At 39.1% G+C, this 23,758-nt stretch overlaps 1 protein-coding gene across 1 annotated transcript in view; it reads left to right on the forward strand.

The window, feature by feature from the left end:
- Positions 1-23,758, forward strand: part of NEB (nebulin) — a 234,600-nt gene that overhangs the window by 75,199 nt on the left and 135,643 nt on the right. The window contains exons 47-58 of the mRNA XM_056117623.1: positions 1,342-1,446; positions 4,046-4,153; positions 7,275-7,586; positions 7,715-7,921; positions 9,340-9,444; positions 9,938-10,045; positions 12,758-13,069; positions 13,256-13,459; positions 18,533-18,637; positions 22,231-22,338; positions 22,674-22,985; positions 23,422-23,625. Of these exons, the coding sequence (XP_055973598.1) occupies positions 1,342-1,446; positions 4,046-4,153; positions 7,275-7,586; positions 7,715-7,921; positions 9,340-9,444; positions 9,938-10,045; positions 12,758-13,069; positions 13,256-13,459; positions 18,533-18,637; positions 22,231-22,338; positions 22,674-22,985; positions 23,422-23,625 (2,190 nt within the window). The remainder of the gene's footprint in view (positions 1-1,341; positions 1,447-4,045; positions 4,154-7,274; positions 7,587-7,714; positions 7,922-9,339; positions 9,445-9,937; positions 10,046-12,757; positions 13,070-13,255; positions 13,460-18,532; positions 18,638-22,230; positions 22,339-22,673; positions 22,986-23,421; positions 23,626-23,758) is intronic.

The following is a 23,758-nucleotide window of genomic DNA, read 5'->3' on the forward strand; positions in this document are numbered from 1 at the left end:
TTGTTCCAATAAACATAACAAAATAATTGTGAGCTCGATTTCTTATAAAAATATTATAAAATGATTCCTGTGTGTCTAAGGTGAGGTTGAGCAGGAATTCATAACTCCAGATGAGCATTTTGTTTGCCAGATAATAATTGGGCATTGAAGCACATCCTTACTTCCTAGCTGCTTTGATGGGATAAAGAAGATTCCTTAGTTGCACGTATGTGAAAGCATTCAGAGTTAGGGTCCTCTGTGGACAATCATAAGGAGTGATAGTTTCTTCATGTAGTTCTTTCTATCTTTAATATTCCATCCTCTGGAAAAAACTTACTATATTTTTACATTCATTAACCATAACTTGATGTTAGAATCAACAAGCACATCAATCTTGGACATCTATTTTTAAGTTACAAATAACAAAATAATTGCTGCTGCAGTGGTTTTATTGTGTGGATCACAATTAGAAATGGCATTAATTAGCAAGAAGGGGCATAATAATTTGACTGTGCCACTAAACACTTGCAGAAAAGAATTCTTCCAAGCTTCACTAGAAAGACAAAGCTATATCTGACTTTCTATAAAAATTTCCTGAAATCTCTGGAGAATTTTTCTTAGAAGACTTCAAAAGGATTTATCCTCAAAGACAAGGCACAAATTAAAAAGTGCTCCCTTTATAATTTAGATTTTAGATGAGCACTTAAATAGAAGTAGCAAGTGCTACCACTAAAAGATTCTGTGCTAGGGGTGGGAGTGATAGAACAGTGGATAAGGTCCTTGCCTTGCATGCCGCCAGCCCAGGTTTGATCCCCAGTACCACCTATGGTCCCCTGAGCACTGACAGCCCTGGCCCCAAAACAAACAAAAAAGAGATAATACAGCGGGTGTTTTTACTACAGCAACAGAATTGAGTAGTCATTGACATACATTCTGTGGCCCATATATGTAAAATATTATCCACTGAACTCTTTACAAGAGAAATTTATGACTCCTGGAATGTGTCTGCTCAGTGAATGAAATAAAGGATGTTTTGTATGTTTCAAAATGTCTAATCTTGCTGAACACTGCTACTGCTCAGGAACTTAAGTCAATTATTTTAAATATATTTCAATATGTCTAATCTATATTACTAAGTTAAAAATATGTAAAACATTATGTATTATATTACTTCATTTCTCTGAAAAAGGATTCTATGGGGAGTTTAATATTCATAGAAAATTTGGGCACAGACATATTCTTTTCAATCTATAAAGTAGAGGAAAGCACATATTTTGTTTGTATATAATAATACATACATACAAAATGAACTTTTCTTAATATTGAAATTCTTCCACTGTTTTCTTTTTTTTTCTTTCTTAGCACCTCTACAAACAAGCATGGGAGGCTGATAAGACGAAAATTCACATCACAACTGATCTCCCCCAGATTATTTTGGCAAAGGCAAATGCAATTAATATGAGTGATGTAAGTGTGATTCCCTGTTGTAATCTAGACTATTTGAGTCAGTAAAGAATACATTTAATAATGTCTTCTACCACAAAAGTGAAAGTTTTGAAAGTAAATAGCAAATATTCACAAGCCATAATTTTTCTAGTTCCAATCTTACTTTACTAGATTAGATTCATTGAAATAGTCCTGTCAGTCACTAGGCATTGGCACAAGTAGCTGGGATTTCAAGCATGGTTCTTTTTTTCTTTTTAGAGAAAGGTACTTCTTAATGGATTTTGTTGGAAGAGAAAAGCTTACGGCCAGGAGAAGAGAGAAACAAAATAAGAATTATTAGATTTAATTTTTAGACAATTTTTCAGTCTGTTCATATGGCATTAAAGAAAGGGGTCACAGAAGAAGTTAAATGTAAAGAGAAGATAAACATTTCCAGGCATCATAAAAAGAAATGCACATTTAATGTTAGGAAATACAGTTTTATATCACTTCCTTCCTTATCCTAGTCATTAGGTAAAGGTAAAAGGTAAAGGCCCTCCCGTTGATCGTCGATTTGCTCGAGCGGGCCCAGTAACGTCTCCATTGGAGACTTTGTTGTTACTGTGTCTGGCATATCGAATACTCTCGGTAGCTTGCCGGGCTCTCCAAGAGGGGCGGAGGAATCGAATTCGGGACGGCCATGTTGGCCGCTTATAAGGCGAACGCCCTACCACTGTGCTATCGCTCCAGCCCGTCCTAGTCATTATTCCTAGAAAATTCTTCAGTCATATCAGTTTTTCTTTTCTTTTAAAAATTCTTCAGGGATTTGGCATTAATGATTTCTTTCTTTGGAGGTTGTAGTAGTCACATTAATATAAAAAATTTAAATGTAATTGCGAACAGTGATTTTTTTAAAAATTGAATCACTATGAGTGATGTTTTCTTTTTTATTTATTTATTTATTTATTTATTGAATCATCATGGGAAAGGTTACAAAGCTTTCAGGTTTAGGTCTCAGTCATGCAAATATCAAACACATTTCCCTTTACCAATACTTATTTTTTACCATGAAGAACCCCAATAAAACCCCACCCCCCACCCCTCCCAGTCCCTGTGGGGCAGATGAATTCTAGTTAACACTCTATCTGCTTTGATTAGATTCATTGTTTCATTAAAAGATTCACCACTATTATTTAGAGTTTACCCCCCCCCCCCAAATCAGACATGCTGAAAAAGCATTGTGAAGTGATTTGCTTTCTACAGCTGGGTTCAAGAATTAAATGTTGGTTTTGGATTTCTGCTATTTTACTTATTGACCCTGGAAGTATTTCTACTGAAAGTCAGATAGTTAAGAAATTGGTTTCTGTGCTCTGGAGTCGTGGCCGTGCTGGAGAGCCGCTAGTGGGGGGCAACTGGTGGCCTCGGTAGGGCGTGAAGGGCGGACCGAAACACCCCCCTTCCCATGAGGTTTTAGTCACCCCCACTCCCCCGGCTCATACCTGCTGTCCACAAGGCTTCTATGCGGCCGCCATCTTTCTTTCCAGAGAGGAGAAGCCGACTGGGGCAACACCCTTTCCCCTCCAGCAGACTTGATGGCCTGGATTAACGCATAGTCCGTTCACTTTTCTGCTCCAAGCTGCTGGGTTCTGCATTAAATCCTTGTGTTTCTGGGGCTGTGGCCGTGCTGGAGAGCCGCTCGTGGGGGGCAACTGGTGGCCTCGGTAGGGCGTGAAGGACGGACTGGAATTCCCCCCTTCCCATGAGGTTTTAGTCGCCCCCACACCCCCAGCTCATACCTGCTGTCCACAAGGCCCCCATGCGGCCGCCATCCTTCTTTCCAGAAAAGAGAGAGCGAATGGGGCAACACCCTTTCCCCTCCGGACAGACATGATGGCCTGGATTAACGCATAGCCCGTTCACTTTTCTGCTCCAAGCTGCTGGGTTATGCATTAAGTCCTTGTGTTTCTGGGGCTGTGGCCGTGCTCCAAACTTAACTATGATTTTCAGAGAGAAACGTTGGGTGGTTTACTTCCCATGGATCACTTTGTATATAGAGAGACGTCGCGCGGCCGCGTAAGCAGCCGCGTGGTTTTGAGGAAAAGTCCTAGTTCCCGCATACTCGAGCTGTGCTTGTAGAGGCTTCTGGTCACCGGGGTTCCATTTGGGGAAGGCGGGTGATGTTTTCTTTTGATGCAAGATGACATTTTGGTCTTTCTTTAACTCATTTGATTAAAATAAATTCTTAATTTAATCCACTAGGATTTTATGTTTCCTAAAAGCTTACTTGCAACCCAAAATAGTAACTTTTACTTCTTCCTGTAGTTTTTTTTTTGGTTTTTATATATTTGAAGCTATTGCAGATATATACAATACTGAGTATTGGGGTGCCAGGGATTACACCCGGGTGGGCCACATGCAAGGCAAGTGCCTTACCTGCTGAACTATTTCTCCGGCCCCCATAGACATATCTCTTTTCAAAAATATTTATGTTCCTAATAGCACTGTCCAGTCATAGAGCCATCAATAAGTAACACATTTTGCCCAAAGATGAAAATTATCCACCATGGTGTTATTTTTCTCTTGTAAACTAAATCCAGGTCTCCTACTGAAAGTAAAACAATTTCTTTATCTCTTCACACAGAAACTCTACAAACTGTCTTTGGAAGAGGCTAAAAAGAAAGGTTACGATCTCAGAACTGATGCAATTCCTATCCAGGCTGCCAAGGCTTCAAGAGATATTGCAAGTGATGTAAGTTCTCGGGAAGGAAATCTGCTGACCCATATAACATGGGCTGAGATATGAAAACTGGGTGGTTAACACAGGAAAAAGCATTGCCTACTAACTCTAGCCTCAGATGTTTTGCGATAGCTGCTTAGTCTTCCTCATGTGTTCTCTCTGGTACTGAATAATAACCACATAAAGACCATTTAGATATCGGCACAGTCAACTCATAAGATCTGTGTGTATTAGAACTCCACCACCATGGCTGTTACCTATTGAATTTAATAATCCTGAAGTGAGTTTTCTTGATGTAAGACTTGGGTTGATCTCGCCTTGTAAGATCTGTTCTCCTAATGGGGTGCCCCATATGGCAGTGTCAGCCTTTGGCATCCAGGACAACTAGCTGTTAAATAGTTGGGAACTTTTCCTGTCACTTTTTAAATTGTTGACAACTTGACATTAGCCATGATGGAAATATTTGCACCATAGAAATCAACACTAGAGGCTGGAGAGATAGCACAGCAGATAGGGCGTTTGCCTTGCATGCGGCCTACCCGGGTTCGATTCCCAGCATCCCATATCGTCCCCTCAAGCACCACCAGGGGTGATTTCTTTTTAAAAAATTTTTTTTTATTAGTGAATCACCATGAGGCACAGTTACAAACTTACAAACTTTCGTATTTCAGTCATACAATAATCGTTTACCTATCCCTCCACCAGTGCCCATTCTCCTCCACCGATGCTCCCAATATCCTTCCCACCACCCCCAACCCAGACCGACCCTCCCAGTCTCTGTGGCAGGACATTCCCTTTTGTTATCTTTCCTTTTGGGTGTTGTAGTTTGCAATAGAGGTATTGAATGGCTATCCTGTTCAGTCTATAGTCTACTTTCGGCACACGTCTTTCAACCCGAATGGGTCCTCCCAACATCCTTTATTTGATGTTCCCTTCTCTATCTGAGCTGCCTTTCCCCCCAGCATGTGAGGCCAGTTTTCAAGCCGTGGAGTAGACCTCCTGGTCCTTACCTCTAATACCCCTGGGAGTTAACCTCCCATTCTATTACTTTATATTCCACAGATGAGTGCAATCTTTCTATGCCTGTCCCTCTCTTTCTGACTCATTTCACTTAAACATGATACTTTCCATGTTGATCCACTTATATGCAAATTTCATGACTTCATCTTTTCTAGCAGAAAAGATGCATAGTATTCCATTGTGTAGATGTACCAAAGTTTCTTTAACCAGTTGTCTGTTCTTGGGCACTCAGTTTTTTTTCCAGATTTTGGCTATTGTAAACAGTGCAGAAATGAACATACAAGTGCAGGTGTCATTTCTACTATACTTTTTTGCCTCTCCGGGATATATTCCCAGGAGTGGTATTGCTGGGTCAAATGGGAGCTCAATTTCTAATTTTTTTGAGAATTGTTCATACTGTTTTCCAAAAGGGCTGAACCAGTCGGCATTCCCACCAGCAGTGAAGGAGGGTCCTTTTCTCCTTTAACCCATGCCAACACCAGTTGCTTTTGTTCTTTTGGATATGGGCCAGTCTCTGTGGTGTGAAATGATATCTCATTGTTGTTTTGATCTACATCTCCCTGATGATTAGTGATGTGGTGCATTTCCTCATGTGTCTCTTAGCCATTCAGATTTCTTCTTTGACAAAGTTTCTGTTCATTTCATCACAGGGGTGATTTCTGAGTGCAGAGCCAGGAGTAACCCCTGTGCATCGCCGAGTGTGACCCAAAAGCAAAAAAAAAAAAAAAAAAAAAAAAAAAAAAAAAGAAATCAACACTACAAATTAGGGGGCCCTTAAAAATTTGTTATATCAACATACTTCCATTATCACACATCATTATATGGAATTCAGTGCTTTCATTTGTTTTCATAAGAAATCTGCTCCCAGGATTCATTTAATCATTTTGTAGTAATTGGCAAAATACATTTCAGAGCATTGTTTCCTGGCCCTCTCTACCCCCTGTTATATTTTCACCTCTTTAATGCATCTTCTTGCTTACCTATCCATTCCTATCTTGCTTCTACATTATTTTGAGGACTCGGAATTCATTTTTGTTGTTGTTGTTGTTGGTTTGTTTCTGGACCACACCTGGTGATGCTTAGGGTTATACCTAGCTCTGGACTCAGAAACTACTTCTGATGGTGCTTGGAGTCAAATCTGGGTTGACTATGTGCAAGGCAAGCATCCTACCCACTGTACTATCTTTCCAGCCCCTTCCCTCTTTCATGCTACAGTAATATAGCTCTTATAGGTCCTACCTGTTCACTTGCACTGTCAAACCCACAAAAGAAAATAGTTTTCCAGAGGAGCAAAGAAATAATTCTGGTGATAAGCCCACTTGCCTTGCATACTGCTGACCCATCCCAATCACTGGCACCACATATGGTCCCCTGAACAATGCCATGAATGACTCCTGAGCACAGAGTGAAGAATGTCCCCTGAATACCATCATGTATGCTCAAATTTCCCTGTTTCCCCACCCCTACCCCAACAGATATGTTTCATATACCAGGATTTTCAATAGAAAGAAATCAAGTGATCAATAGTTTTTTTAAAAAAAATAAAAACAAAACAAAACATAACAAAACAGCAGTTTAGAGAGTTTGACATTAAGTCCCACAAATATAGAGATGCTCTAAAATTATACAATCTACTTAAAAAGAGAGCCACTTCTTAGTTAAAGACTGTCTGGAGATTTTCTCAAAGCAGCCTTAACATTTTGCTTGGAAAATATTTTGGAAAAAAATGCTTGGAACATTATGCCTTTTCCCCCCTTGTTTGTCATGCTTGTGTATCCTACTAACGATCACTCTAACAATAGAGGATATGTGGAAGCCGGCATATTGCAATGATGCAAGGACTAGGATCTTATCCTTGGTGATCTTAGCAAGCCACTCACGTTTCGTGGTCACTTTCCAGTTTGCTTCTCTGCAAAAAATGGAGTAGTAATAATAATTTTACTATGGATCTCACAGGTATAGAGATGTGTGTTCAGTTAGGTAGACAGAGAAGAGGAAATGTATTTTTGTAACTCATCACTATTTTTTATATGAACCATGGAAGAACGCTGCCACAAATATGATCTTCAGTCAAAGAAATTTCTCTAAACAAGCTTTTCCATTTTCTTCACAGTATAAATACAAACACAACTATGAAAAGCAGAGGGGGAAAATGGTGGGCTTCCGGAGTCTTGAAGATGACCCTAAACTAGTCCATTCCATGCAAGTGGCCAAGATGCAATCAGATCGAGAGTACAAGAAAAACTACGAGAAGACAAAGACCAGTTACCACACCTCTCCAGACATGCTCAGTGTGACAGCTGCCAAGGACGCCCAAGCCAACATCACCAACACTAACTACAAGCGCCTCATTCATAAGTACATCCTGCTTCCCGATGCTATGAACATTGAACTGACCAGGAACATGAACCAGATACAGAGTGATGTAAGGGTCCCTTGTTTCTTGGTGTCGGTGGGGGTTCTTAGTATGAACGGGAAGGCCATCGTCTTCTTGGCTGCACTTTCATGTCTCAATGTTTAAAGTAAAGCCCCGCTTACCTCTTTCCTTTATAGAACCAATACAGACAGGACTACAACGAATGGTACAAAGGACTTGGATGGAGTCCCGCAGGCTCACTAGAAGTGGAGAAAGCCAAGAAAGCTACAGAATATGCCAGTGATCAGAAGTACCGCCAGCACCCTAGCACCTTCCAGTTTAAGAAGCTGACTGACTCCATGGACATGGTTCTTGCCAAGCAGAATGCACATACCATGAATAAGGTAGCCAGTTCCACCGTCCCTCCACCCAGTTTCTGAAATGCAAAACTGGCAGTCCCTGCCCTTGTGTCTATCATTTCTAGGCAAAAATTTCCAGCGGGTGCTTTTGTATGATTTTCTTCTGCAACTCACTCATTAACATTTTCTTGTTCTTCTAATGGAGTTAGAAAAGATTTATTTATTTGATTTTGGGGTCACACCCAACTGTGCGCAGGACTTAATCCTGATTTTGTCCTCAGAGAGCATACCTGATAAAAAATTTATTGAACAATATGGGAATGCTGGGGATTGAACCCAGGTTGGCCATGTCTACGGCATTCTCCCTACCCATTGTGATGTTGCTCCAGCTCTGTAAATACTTTTTTGTAAAAATATTGTATCTTTGGTTTGGTTTTGTTTTTTCACACCTGGCAGTGCTGAGAGCTTACTCTTGGTCTGTGCTCAGAGATCACTCTTGGCAGGGCTTGGAAAACCATATGGGATTCTGGGAATTGAAGCTGGGTCAGCCGTGTGCAAGGAAAATGTTCTACACACTGTATTATATCTCTCCAGCCCAAATATCATAATATCTTAAGTACTTTCAGATGACCGCCCTGTTTCAGTTTATAGTGGTGCTTATGCCTTTGCTTTTGTTTTTATTATTGCTTTTCTTTTAAAAACTTACCACAAAGTTCTGAGCCACACCTGGCAGTGCTTAGGAGAACTGCCTGACGCCAGGGGCCACCAGGCCACCAGTATGCAAAGCCTGGGCTCGGCCATGGGCTACCTCCTTGGCCTGCCCCACGCGCTTCTCACCTAAAAGCATTTGATGTGGAGTGACCATGAGGTGTAAGCACAGTGCTGAGGCACTGCTGACGGGGATTGCAGAGATGAAGCAAGGGCAGACCACCTGCTGTGCCCCTGACAAACAGTGCTCAGGGAGCCTGGGAGCCCTCCCAGAAATACTGGACTAGCCAGGCCAGGGCCTGCAGTGTGATGCTATTTGAGCCCATTGGTGCTGGAGATCAAACTCAGGTCAGGGATTCAACTCTTGACTTTGTGTTATCGCTACAGACTCTTAAGTATTTTTCATCTACTCTAGAAGATAGAAAATATTTTTTTAAATCACTATTTGGTTTTGAGGCCATATCTGGCAGTGCTCAGGGATCAATCTTGGTGGGGCTGGGCTCAGAGGACCATATAGTGTGCTGGGGATCAAATTTGGGTCAGCTGCATGCAAGGCAAATGTACACATTGTAATATTTCTCTGACCCCACAAAATTATTTCAAATCTCTTATTTTAGTCTCTTTTCTGATAGTATACTACTTTAGTTAATAAATCAATCTAATTCATGCTAAATATATTAAAGCATTCTTTTATCTTTAATTCTTGTCCTAAAATATGTTTAAATTTCAAATGTCTTTTTTTTTTAACTTTCTAGCACTTATACACTGTTGACTGGAACAAAGATAAAACCAAAATACACGTGACACCAGATACGCCAGATATTTTACAAGCCAAGCAGAATCAAACCCTGTATAGTCAGGTAATATTACATTTAAAAAATTGGACTTGAAATGAATTAAACTTACAAAATGGTGTAATGGTCAATAACTGATGTGAATCCTAAAAGTATGCCAATAAATGATTTAAGACAGTCCAGCCTGGGGGTATTGTAAACCATGGTGGTAAAGCTATGCTCCATGGAGCAAAATGCAGCCTGGTTTGTTTCATTGCCCACTGTGCTTAGTACAAAGCAGGAAATAGGTAAATAATTGTTGATAGAAAAAATTTCAGTGGATTTTACTCAGAAAGGTTAACTCATTGAAACTTCTAAAAGGCATTTTAACCTCAGTTTTCTCATCCCTAAAACTGGAACAACTGAATCAGCCCATTTCATTTCTATTTATGTCTTTAGAGATAAGGTAGATGATGATAGAATCTGATGTCTATTTGCATTTTGTTTAATGATATAGTTTGAACTTTTAATATTATAGAGAATAATATAGAGAATAATAAGGAGTTTCTTTACATTTCAGAAACTCTATAAACTTGGATGGGAAGAAGCTTTGAAGAAGGGCTACGATCTCCCACTGGATGCGATTTCTGTACAATTGGCCAAAGCTTCGAGAGACATTGCTAGTGATGTAAGTACTAGTTTGATTTCTACTTCAATTTAATAATTAAATTGGAATGAGATAGCTTACAATCAGATAGTACTTGCTTTACAAAATGGAATGATCTTCCTTCATCATCTCCTGCCTTCTTTGCTTACCCAAAATTCACTCTTTTTCCTTGCTTGTAGAGTAGAAGTTGGGGTAACCTTCAGAGAGGTTGTACCAGAAGACCTCTAGAATTCATTACACTAAATGTTATCGTTTTGACACAATACCTAGAAACCAGTGGTTGCCACTCCTAGCCTAAAAATCAATTTCCTATTTTCATTAAACAAACGCAAAAAACTGACAATGAACAAAATCAACCTTGGAACTTTTTTCTTAGATTTTTTATGCTCATATCAGCTGTCATCTATTTACTCAGCTGTCATATTTGCATAATTAAAATAAATTAGCCTGTGGCCCGGAGAGCCCGGCAAGCTACCGAGAGTATTCGATATGCCAGACACAGTAACAACAAAGTCTCCAATGGAGACGTTACTGGGCCCGCTCGAGCAAATCGACGATCAACGGGAGGGCCTTTACCTTTACCTTTTAGCCTGTGGCTTAAGAAATCCAGAAAACATCAGAAATTAGGTTTAAGATTCAGATAACTTAACTCCATTATTTACTGCTTATTTAGCTCAAATCTCATGAAACAAGGGTTCTTATTCTCCAGGACAGCTTTTAGTTATGATTGAAAGCACAGTAAACTGGATAAGTAAATAAAATACAGTTCCTATAAACTGATTAAATTTTTACAAATATTTGACTTTAATAGTCTATATACAAACATTTCATTTTTAAAAAACTTTTTTATTAAACATTTCATTCTTAATCCTAATAAGTAACCACAAAAGATTTGGAAAACCTTGGTTATAAAAAACGAATTACCAAAATTTCAAAAGAAGCATTAACCTCTTAATCAAAATCTTAAAAAAAAAAAACAAGGACTTGATTGGACATGAAGGTTGGTTGAAATAACAAGTAGAAAAAAAGAGTATCTAAAGACAAAATCTGACTCACAAGCAGTTTTAAGAATAAAAGGGAAGGGAAGAGTCTCATTCAAATTAATATATGGTGCTATGCAAATACTTAAATTAATTAGATGACCTATTATTACTTATTTTCTAGCCTCTAGGTTATTACCTCATTAAAGTGATCAATGTGATGATGAACCTAAAACAATAATGATGCTTGAATATTTTCCCCAAATTAAACTTATTTTCATTTTATGTTTTGTATTCCTCATAAACTAAAGATAGCTTGGAAATAGGGTAATTTGCTAATGAATCAGTGCTAATCTCTTTCATATGGTTCTCTTAGAACCTTTCGAAAGCTTGCCCTAAAATCAAATTAACTCCATGTGAACTTTCCCACCATTGTAAAGAATGTCTCTCCTCTCAATTTCAAGTGGTTCTTGCATCTATGACACTAAAATTTCAAGCAATTAGAGTTCCAGGCTATTAGAGCACTTAACAATAAACTAGAATAGCGTAATTTAGAATTTGAAAATAACTTCAAGTTTATTGAATCAAATCTTCCAGTAAATGTTCTACCTTCTCTTTTTCTTCAACATTTTGCATTTGTATTTGTACAAATACAAACTTTTTGGTGTCCTTTAAGACAGGTCATATTCTTAGATCACCTCTAATTGTCATATATTTCCTTATTACTGATCAATTCTAGGTTGTTAAAGGACACCACAAAGTAACTTGTTTCTTTTTATACCAATATCTTTTCCCAGGTTTCATATTTATTACTTGTTTCTTTTTTTGTAGTAGTTTTTAGAACTTTTTTAGAAGTTCTTCAGTCTTCTTATTAGTTTTGTAATTTATTCTATTTTTTTAAATTTCCCTCAAAATATAGTACTTCAAAAAATAGTCTTACAATGAATGAAGACATCCCTTGTAACAGGAAAATAGAGTAACTGAGCTCCTAACTGCTTTATCTCTGACCTTTACAGCATCAATGACACTATAATTTCATAATCAAATTAGTCAGATTCCCTATACTGAGTTTATTGCAGCCTAAACCTCTGGGCATTCTGAATACACAAAGATATGAAGTTTGGTTTCAAGAAAGTAATATGTACTCAGTATGTAACATCAATAAATAAAATAGTATGTTATTTATATTGTTACTAATATTGTTGTATTATTTTTATTACTTAATACTAATGCAGTTTTCTGCAATTTAACTTAATTATGGATTCCACTTTAAATTTTCTATCACACATCTCATACTTTAAAGTGAGCACTATGACGTCTAGTACAGAATATAGTTCTGCCTCTGGTTGGAGTTAACTTGTCATCAAAGCGGTAGGGTGTTCGCCTTACAAGCGGCCAACATGGCCGACCCGAGTTCGATTCCTCCGCCCCTCTCGGAGAGCCCGGCAAGCTACCGAGAGTATTCGATATGCCAGACACAGTAACAACAAAGTCTCCAATGGAGACGTTACTGGGCCCGCTCGAGCAAATCGACGATCAACGGGAGGGCCTTTACCTTACCTTTACCTTACCATTATTCCTTTTAATACTCACTTAAAGTATTTCTTTAAAATATTCCACTTAACTTTTGACATTTTTTGCTAAGTTCTTAAAGACATTCCTTTTGTCAGTTTTAGAAAACTAATACGCAAAGAAAAGCAAACTTACCTTGATCTCTGCTCATATTAATAAGAGATGTTTGCTTTGATTTTAGTTTAAATACAAGCAAGGCTACCGCAAGCAGCTTGGCCACCATATTGGATTCCGAAGTCTGCAAGATGACCCAAAGCTTGTGTTGTCCATGAATGTAGCCAAAATGCAGAGCGACAGAGAATACAAAAAGGACTTTGAGAAATGGAAAACCAAGTACACCAGTCCAGTGGACATGTTGGGAGTGGTGCTGGCCAAGAAGTGTCAAGCCCTGGTCAGTGATGCTGATTATAGGAACTACCTGCACCAGTGGACGTGCCTGCCGGATCAGAATGATGTTATTCAAGCTAAGAAAGTTTATGAACTGCAGAGTGAGGTCAGATTCTATTAAGTATGCTATGTTATATATGATTTTACATTTATTATGATTAGTGACTTAGTTACGGAGATAAACTAGAAAGAGGGATTGTTCTCTAACATGTATCTGTTTGGAATGCACTTGAGTCCAGATCAAGTCTGGATGAGGATGGGACTTCAATACTTTGCTTTGTGTTTTTAACAGAATATATATAAGGCTGATCTTGAGTGGCTGAAAGGCATAGGATGGAGCCCCTTGGGTTCTCTGGAGGCAGAAAAGAACAAGAGGGCCTCAGAAATAATCAGCGACAAGAAATACCGTCAGCCTGCAGACAAAAACAAGTTCACCAGCATTCCTGATGCAATGGATATTGTTCTTGCAAAGACAAATGCCAAAAATATAAGTGATGTGAGTAACAAAATAATTTATAGTGTCTGATATCCAGTAGGTTCACAGTACAACTTGCTTAATAAGTTAGTAGACTAGCATAGTTTAATGGTATGCATAATGTTTTGTATTTGGTTGCTTCATTTATCAACAGTCCTATACTGGATCATCTGAAGATGGGTTTTTGTCAGCTTCTATCATCTAAAGTTTACTTTTGTTTATTTAATTTATTTTTGTATTTGTGTATTTAAAATATAATGATAAAGTTATTAAATATATTTTTCTTTGAAATGTCTTTCTTTGAAAGACCACACGTTTTTGCTGTTGGGGCAGTGTGGATGAAGTGGGATGTATTCTGAGTGCCTGGCACAATTAAAATGTTGTAAAGCTGTGGGTTTTTTACAAGTAATGACGTATTTTGTTTGGCTGAGTTTAGATATATGGATAATCCTCTCTATGTAACCCATCTTCAGTATATACTTACTTCTCCAGCACCAGTAGTAATGTCTGGCATACATTGGGTGCTTAATAAAAATTTATTAAATAAATTAGAAATTTGTTTAAAAATCTAAATATTAATAATTATGTGTTTTAGAATGCTTTATTACATATGCATAGTATGCTGTTTGTTTTACACGTATATTCTGCATTAGCTTTGATATAATATATAAAGACCATAACCAGAGAGGTCTGTTATATGTTGTTTTGAAAAGACTAATTCAGCTATCTCTGAACAGATATTAGCTATAAGTATTTTCTCTGTTTTCCATGGGATAATTGTGACTTGTTCCATTGAAGAAAAGGTCCAGTTTAGTGATTCCCAATCAGGAGAGTCTGGTTTTCTGTGTCCCACAGAAGACATTTGGCAACATCTTAAACCTTTTTTGGTTGTCACAACTTGAAGGTAGAATCCTATTGGCACCTAGTGCCTAGAAATCGGGGTTCTGCCAGTCTTTCTAGAATATATGAGAGACCCCAACAAAGAATAACCCCAGTATATAACACTGCTAGTGTTGAGTTTGCGAAGCACTGGTTTTACTTTATCAGAAATACTAATGCAGAATCATAATGTATGAATATGGACATCAGCAAGTTTTGCTTTGGTCCTTAAATCTCATCAGCATCTCTAGCCTAATGGACTGTAAAGAGCATGTTGACAAATGAGAAAGGTGCCAATCCTACACAACTCACAGTCACAACTCAATAGGAAACTGACAAGCCCAAAGAGCCAATGAATCTGAATTTTGCTATATTAAAATAATTTAAGGTTCACAGAAAAGTCACAAAATTAGTACAAATATACTAATATGTATATATACATATTAGTGTACATGTACATATATATCATTTTCTTTCCCTCTCCCCTTCCTTCCATCCCTCTTTTTCATTATATCTAGATAGATAGATAGATAGATAGATAGATATAGCACTGTAACACTGTCGTCCTGTTGTTCATCGATTTGCTCAAGCCGGCACCAATAATGTCTCCATTGTGAGACTTGTTGTTACTGTGTTTGTTTGTTTGTTTGTTTGTTTATTAGTGAGACACCATGAAGTACAGTTGTAGACTTACACATTTTTGTGCTTAGGTTTCAATTATACAAAGATCAAATACCCATCCCTCCACCAGTGCCCATTTCCCACCACCACGGATCCCAGTATCCCTCCCACCCCCCATTCCCCCCATCCCACCCTGCCTCTGTGGCAGGGCATTCCCTTTTGTTCTTTCTCTCTCCTTTTGGGTCCTGTGGCTTGCAAGAGAGGCATTGAGTGGCAATCATGTTTGGTCTATAGTGTACTTTCAGCATGCTTCTCCCATCCTGGGAGGATCCTCCTAACACCCTTTATTTGGTGCTCCCTTCTCTATCTGAGCTTTTCCCTTAGCATGTGTGGCTGGCCTCCAAGCCATGGAGCAAAATTCCTGGTACTAATCTTGGCCATTCTTGGGTGTTAGTCTCCTATTTTGTTACTTTATGTTCCCCAGATGAATGCAATCTTTCTATGTCTACTGTTTTTGGCATATTGAATATGTCATGGGTAGCTTGCCAGGGTCTACCATGCGGGCAGGATATTCTTGGTAGTTTGTCGGGCTCTCCCAGAGGGACGGAGGAATTGAACTTGGGTCGGCGTGCAAGGCAAACGCCCTACCTGCTGTGCTATCGCTCCAGCCCCATAATATATATGTATACAATATATATAACATATATATATATATATATATTGTAGGGCTGGAGCGATAGCACAGTGGGTAGGGCTTTTGCCTTGCAAACCACCAATCAGGGTTCAATTCCTCCGTCCCTCTCGGAGAATCCGGCAAGCTACCGACAGAATCCTGCCCGCATGGCAGAGCCTGGCAAGCTATCCATGATGTATTCAATATGCCAAAAATAGTAACAAGTCTCACAATGAAAATGTTACTGATGCCGGCTGAAGCAAATTGATGAACAATGGGAGGACAGTGCTGCAGTGCAGTGCTACATATATTTTGTGGTTTCACTATGCCACTCTGTTCTTACATAGTTCAGCATGTATTTCCTGAAAATCATTCTCTTGCATAACCATAGTGCAAGATTTAAAATTAGAAAATAATTCTTGGAACAATAATAGTCTATAGAATTTAGTCAGCTTTATCATCATGCCCTTTATAGCAAAATAATTTCTCTGATCCAGGACCTAAATCAAGATCTCATATTAAATTGATTTGTCATGTCTCTAGTCATTTTTAATCTGGAATGTCCGTCATGCAAGTCCTTGACATTTGTGAAGATCACAGGTCAATTATTTTACAGAAAATCCCTCACTATGGGTTTGTCTGATGTTTCCCCATAATAAGATTCAGGGCTGGTTCCCTCCTCTATATGCCATGTCAGAAGGCACATGGTATACATTTATTCTCTTACTAGCAATTTTAACTTTGATCATTTGCTTATAATGGTGTCTCCCTGTTTCTTCACTGTCAACTTGTTATTTTTTTCCTCTGTAATTCACATCTATTTTGTGAGAATTTCTGACAATATTTTGTTTTTCATTAAAATTTTAGCCCTCTGATTTCCATACATCGGAGAGATTTTTGTATGTTTTTTGGTCCTCTATTGAAGAAAAACAAAAAGTGTTGATATATTCTCATAGAATTTTTTTAATTTTCTTTTTTACGAGACAAAATTGTTTATTTTAAATTGTTCTATTGAGGTACCACGATTTACAACACTGTTAATATTAATGTTTTAGACATACAGTATCACTTCACAACACCTGAGACCAGAGCGCCAACATCCCTCTACCACTATCCTTAAGTTCTTTCCTTTCCCTCTGCCCAACCCCTAATAACAGGCAGGAACTCAGGGTCTCATTGAACATTGTCTATTTCCTAACTGTGCTCCTTTATGTACTACACATATGAGTGAGATCATTCACTATTTGTCCTTCTCTGTCTGAATCACTTTAATTTCTAGTTCCATACAACTTGCAGCAAAATGCAGGTTTTAATCATTTACTATAGCCAAATACTAGTATCCCATGTGTACACATGAAGTTATATATGATGAATAATATGCCAAGAAATCATTAATTTTTAATCACTCATATATTCCATATAATTTTTTGGAATCCTAATCTCCACCTTAATTATTTATGAGATATAACTAATGATAAGCCACATAAGAAAATGAAATTCATAATTTTGAAATGGATTTTAAATGCCATGTTTCAAAAAGGTGAGGACTGTCATTCAGTTGAACATACAAAGAGAACTTTAAAATTACCGCAGTCCCTTTTGATAATATTGGTAAATGTTCTAACTACTCATGCTGTCTTTTCTTTTTTGGCTTTCTTGAGTGCTCAGGGCTTATTTCTGTCTCTGCACTCAGGCATTACTTCTAATGGTACTCAGGAGACCTTACAGGGTGCCAGGAATCCAACAGGTCAGATGTATTATCTTGGCTGTGTGTAAGGCGAGTGCCTTACCCACTGTACTATCTCTCTGGCCCCTTGGATTGATTTTTTTATGTGTTTCAATTATTTTAACTCTGAAAATGTCATCTTTAATTGACCTGATATTTTATTTATTTATTTATTTATTTATTTTTAATAATTTATTTATTTATTGAATCACTATGGGAAAAGTTACAGAGCTTTCAGGTTTAGGTCTCAGTCATGTAAATATCAAACACATTTCCCTTTACCAATACTTATTTTTAACCGCGAACCCCAATAGAACCCCACCTCCCACCCCTCCCAATTCCTGTGAGGCAGATGAGTTCTAGTTAACACTCTATCTACTTTGACTAGATTCATTGTTTCGATAAAAGATGCACCATTATTATTTAGAGTTTACAACCCCCCCCCCAAATCAGACATGCTGAAAAAGCGTTGTGAAATGATTTGCTTTCTACAGCTGGGTTTTAAGAATTAAATGATGTCGCATGGCCGCAATAGCGGCCGCACGGTTTTGGATTTCTGCTATTTTACTTATTAACCCTGGAAGTATTTCTATTAAAAGTTAGATAGTTAAGAGATTGGTTTCTGTGCTCTGGAGTCGTGGCCATGCCGGAGAGCCGCTCATGGGGGGCAACTGGTGACCTCGGTAGGGCGTGAAGGACGGACCGAAACACCCTCCTTCCCATGAGGCCCCTGCCGCCCCCGACCCCTGGCTCAAACCTGCTGTCCACGAGGCTCCCTGGCGGCCGCCATCTTTCTTTCCAGAGAGGAGAGGGTGATTGGAGCAACACCCTTTCCCCTCCGGGCAGGCATGATGGCGCGGTTTAACACATAGTCCAATCGCTTTTCTGCTCCAAACGGCTGGTTTTCTGCGCTAAGTCCTTGTGCTTCTGGGGTCGTGGCCGTGCCGGAGAGCCGCTCGTTGGGGGCAACTGGTGACCTCGGTAGGGCGTGAAGGATGGACCGGAACGCCCCCCTTCCCATGATGACCTGATATTTTAAAGTTAATATGAAAGTTATGTGCTAGATAAGTCAATATTTTCTGCTTGTGTCATCTGCTTAAAGTGTTGCTGGAGTCCTTTAGTAATTCTGTTTGAAGTTAACTATACATTCACTGATCTAAAACCATCACTAAATTACTCTCTCTTTTTATTTCAGAGACTTTATAGAGAAGCTTGGGACAAGGACAAGACTCAGATCCACATCATGCCTGATACACCCGATATCGTTCTGGCTAAAGCAAACTTAGTCAATACAAGTGACGTAAGTTTCCAGATTCAAAACGTTTTCAAAAAGATCACTTTAGGGGCCAGAGAGGTGACAGGAAGTAAGGTGCTTGCCTCAGATGCAGCCAACCTTGGTTTGATCCCTGGTACCCCATATGATCCCCTGAGCACCACCAGGAGTGATCTCTGAGTGCAACCCTAAATACTGCTGGGTGTGGCCCAAAAACCCCCCCAAAAAAGAAGAAAAAAATCACTTTAATAACTTCCAAATTAATGAATTTATTTTGGAATTTATATTGAGTTCTTTAATTAGTTTGATTAATGGAACTTTGAACTGAAACATCAAAATATTGATACTCTTTATCTCGGGGAAAGTTGGAGGTTTATGCCATTTGCTGCTTGTATTCCATTATTATTGATGAGCATGCATTCTGAAAAATGTTCTGTTAGGGGATTTCATCATTTTGTGACTGTCACCAAGTGTAATTATATAAACCTAAGTGATACAGCCTGCTTAATGCCCAAGCTATGCTCTTGGGATCACCATCTTTTATGGAGTTTTACTAATGTCAATACTGTGACAGAATTTAATCACTTAATCACTTAATCACTTAACTTCCCGTTAGTCGTCGATTTGCTCGAGCGGGCACCAGTAACATCTCCATTTGTCCCTGTCACGTGCTAGTGTAGCCCAATGGCATCTGTTCACTATGGGAACATGAAGAGCCTCAAACCGATCGTTCATGATCTTCACGAAGAAGTCTGACCATCTGGTAGGTGGGCGGCCATGCGGTCTTTTGAGATTCCCGTGGAATCCAGTCAGTAACAGCTCTAGTCCAGCGGTCGTCTTTAAATCTCATTACGTGACCAGCCCATCTGATTTTTGACACCTTGGCAAATGAGACAGCGTCCCTGATCGTCAACAGATGTCGGAACTCCGGATTTTTTCTCTCATTTGAGTGAAACGTGATATTCCAAGCATAGCTCTTTTTATTCTTCTTTGGGAGACCTGAATAGCGTTCTCATCCTGTTTGTGTAGGGCCCAGGTCTCTGAGGCATATGTTAATGCAGGAAGAACAGTGGAATCAAAGAGATGTGCCCGGAGCCAGAGGTTCTTCGTCCTCTTAATTATTTCTTCAATGTTCTTGAAGGCGTTCCAAGCCACTCTCTTCCTCCTGCGCAGCTCGGGTGCCAGGTCATTTGTCATGTTGATTTCTTGACCTAGGTACACATAGCTGTTGCATTCGGAGATGGTCGTTCCATTGAGAGCGAATGGGGCATCAGGAACGAGGCTGTTTTTCATAAACATTGTCTTCGTAAGATTCAGCTGTAGTCCTACCTTTCCACACTCACGGTCAAAGTCGGCCAGCATTTGTGCCGCTTGGCTGATGTTTGGTGTTATTAAAACAATGTCATCAGCAAAGCGGAGGTGGTGTAGTTGCCGACCATCTATCTTCACTCCCATTCCTTCCCATTCTAGTCATCCCATGATGTTCTCGAGGGTGGCACTGAAGAGTTTTGGTGAAATGGTATCACCCTGCCGCACCCCTCTCTTGACATCAACGATCACTTCTTTGTAGAATGGTGAGATCCTGGTAGTGAATCCACAATACAGCTCACGGAGGATCTTGATGTATTGGGCTTGAATGCCCTGATTGGCTAGGGCTTCAATGACCGCTTCCGTCTCAACAGAATCAAAGGCCTTCTTTAAATCAATGAACGTTAAACAGAGATACATATTGAACTCCCGAGAAACCTCAATGAGTTTGGTTATTGTGTGGATATGGTCGATGGTGCTGAATCCTTTGCAGAACCCTGCTTGCTCGCATGGTTGTCCTTCATCTAGTGTTCTGCCAATCCTATTTAGGATGACTTGAGTGAACAACTTGTAGATGACAGACAATAGGCAGATCGGGCGATAGTTGCCAATGTCATGGATGTGTCCCTTCTTGAACAGTAGTACGGTCCTGCTGGTTTTCCATTGGGACGGAACCTTGCATTCAGACAGGTAGCGAGTGAAGAGCCGAGCCAGTGTATTGACGAGTACTGACAGCAGGTTCTTCAGGTGTTCAGGTCTGACCTTGTCTGGGCCGGGTGCTGTTTGCTTCTTTACCGACGAAATGGCGTGTCGGATTTCGGAAGGGAGAACATTGGGAACGATATATCCATCCTGTGGAATTTGGTATGTTGGCAAGTGGACATGGCTATCGAAGAGATTTGAGTAGAAGTCATGGATAATCTTCTCCATTGCCGTTCTGGAGGATGTGATGGATTCATCAGGATGTCGGAGGGCAGTCATCTTGGTCTTGTAGTTGGCGAAGGACAGGCGGGCATAACGAATACTTTTCCCAGCTTCTGCCGCATCTACCAGTACTTCTGCTCTTCTCTCTTTGAGGTCTTCCTTGATCACATCTCTGCACTGCTTTGCGAGCTTGGACATTAGCTTGCGGTTGCCTGAGGCATGCGCCAAACCACGCTGGCGAATTAGCTCAAGAGTTTTTGAAGACAAGCGTTTTTTTGTGGCTATCTCTCTCTTGGCGTTCCTCGCACATTCATGGAGGTGCTGAACCAGTCGATCGTATTCCTCGTCAATGTTCTCAACAATGGCATCTTCCCATGTCGCAATAGTGCCAAAGAGTGTGACAGAATTTATAGCTGTATAATGGTTTATACCGCTTTCTGTGTGACTAGGAAGTCCTTGGGAGACAGTTAAGACAAAGTCTGCATTGCCTGCTTAATATGCCTCCTAATATGGATGAAATTTTGAATGAATGAGCATACAAAACCCATGAAGAGATATTTCATTCTTAATTTTTTCATCATAACATAATTTCCCAAAGTTTAGAGATTTAAAAAAGTGAACTGTACAGAGAGAGAACTCACTGAAACTTTTAGTGAAAGACTTTGGCATTAAATAATGCATTAGAATGGTGCCTCAAAGGATTAATGTATAAAGTACAAATTTGAGATAGAGAGGCATTTTAAGCTGACTTCTGAATACAGTGAATTAAATTTTATTCCCAATGATTTAATTATATAGCAAGTCTGAAGAAACAAATGATTTTATTTAAGATTTGAAACATTATCATTTAAAATTTTCTGAAAAAAACTTACATTTTCCAAACTAAAAGGACTTTGTTTCTAGATTCTACTTTGTTTCTAGATTCTACTTTAGACAGACTCTGTATTACTCTGAAAAAGACTATTATACAATGTATTAATTATGTAGAAGTGACAACCCATTAGACGCAATTTTCCCTACTTTGGGTATTATGTAGAAAGTCTTTATCTTTTTTAACAAAAACTTCTAATAAAAACCCCAGTTGATTGGAAAACAGCATCCAAACAGTGTTTCATTTCAATTTTCTATCAACTTACTTCCAGCCTCATTCATGTGATTATTTTGGGAGAGCTGACATTTAATTCTGTTGCCCAAGGTAATTGAAGAGCTTGAAAATTTAAAACAGGCTGATCAACAATCAGTGGGCATTATCTTCAATTGCATTTGTATTTTCTAGAGCATAGATACTATTCTCACGGGTTCTTAAAATATTTATCACATTAGATTTACTATGCTGTAATTATTTTGGGGAAATAGTTTTACTTATAGTGATTTTCATTTCTTAACAGAAACTCTACAAATTGGGCTACGAGGAACTGAAGAAAAAAGGTTATGATCTTCCCCTTGATGCTTTATCCATCAAAGCAGCAAAAGCATCCCGAGAAATTGCCAGTGAAGTAAGAGTTTATCCCCTGTTTATATTGATTGAAATGAAACCTAATACTTCAAAGCAGTGTCAACCTAGCCTTAACTTGAACAAAACCTTCCAAGGAGCCAAAAATTAAAAGAGCAAAATGATTCCAGAGAAGCTGTGGGATAAGGAGAAGCTCAAGGATAAATTACTTATGTATGGAATTTGTAACAGGATTTAGCCTTTAATCTTTCCAATCAAAGTAAAACCTTACACTAGGACTAGTGAAATACTTCAAGTTAATATGCTTTGTCATTTGCTACAAAGATGATGTCATAAGTGAATCTTGAGAGCAATAAGATATATTTTTCCCTTCTTTAGTACAAATACAAGGAAGGCTTTCGCAAACAACTTGGTCATCACATTGGGGCCCGAGACATTAAGGATGACCCCAAGATGATGTGGTCCATGCATGTGGCCAAGATCCAGAGTGACAGGGAGTACAAGAAGGACTTTGAGAAGTGGAAGACCAAGTACACCAGCCCCGTGGACATGCTGGGGGTGGTGCTGGCCAAGAAGTGCCAGACCTTGGTCAGTGACGCAGACTACAGGAACTACCTGCACCAGTGGACGTGCCTGCCTGACCAGAATGATGTCATCCATGCTCGACAGGCCTATGACCTCCAGAGCGATGTGAGTATGGTTTTCCTTTGTTCAACAAAACACATCACTTTTCCTAAGTATCAAACCTCCCCCCAGTGAGAGGACTAAACTTATACAGCTGAGTTCACTATCTTGGACAACTGTCCCCACTCTATGAAATAACCTAAATTAGATATCTGGGAGCACCACTATTCCACCAAGAAAGAAACAGCAAAAACCCCATTGTTCTTTGAAAACTTTAGATGGTTGATATAGTTGTGTTGGGTTATTCTCTATGTACTGAACAATTAGAATGTTTTTTGAGTAAGCTTTTAATCTGAATATTTTGCTGGTTTGCAAGACATACCAAAAAATTTTTGTCTCCTAAGATTCAAATGTTAACATACAGTGTAATATGCCATTTTTCTTTCTGTGGAAATATAGCACTAGTGCTTACACTTCTGCCATTTGTCGTTTTCCACTTCAGAATGTGTACAAGGCTGACCTTCAGTGGCTAAAAGGCATTGGTTGGTTACCCACTGGTTCTCTTGAGGCTGAGAAGAATAAGAGGGCCACAGAGATTTTGAGTGACCATGTTTACCGTCAGCACCCCAATAAATTCAAGTTTTCCAGCCTTATGAACTCCATCCCAATGGTTTTGGCAAAAAGCAATGCTATTACCATGAACCATGTAAGTCTTTCCTTTTCCTCTCTTTCTCTTGTCTGTCTTTTCTTTACTTAATGAGTATGTTAAAGGTGACTATGTGTGTTACAAACACTGACATCAGTTTTATAAAAAATATGTATTTAATTTTGGGACTGGG

The sequence above is a fragment of the Sorex fumeus genome, unplaced genomic scaffold, assembly GCF_029834395.1.
Source record: "Sorex fumeus unplaced genomic scaffold, SorFum_2.1 ptg000035l, whole genome shotgun sequence".
Lineage (NCBI taxonomy): Eukaryota > Metazoa > Chordata > Mammalia > Eulipotyphla > Soricidae > Sorex > Sorex fumeus.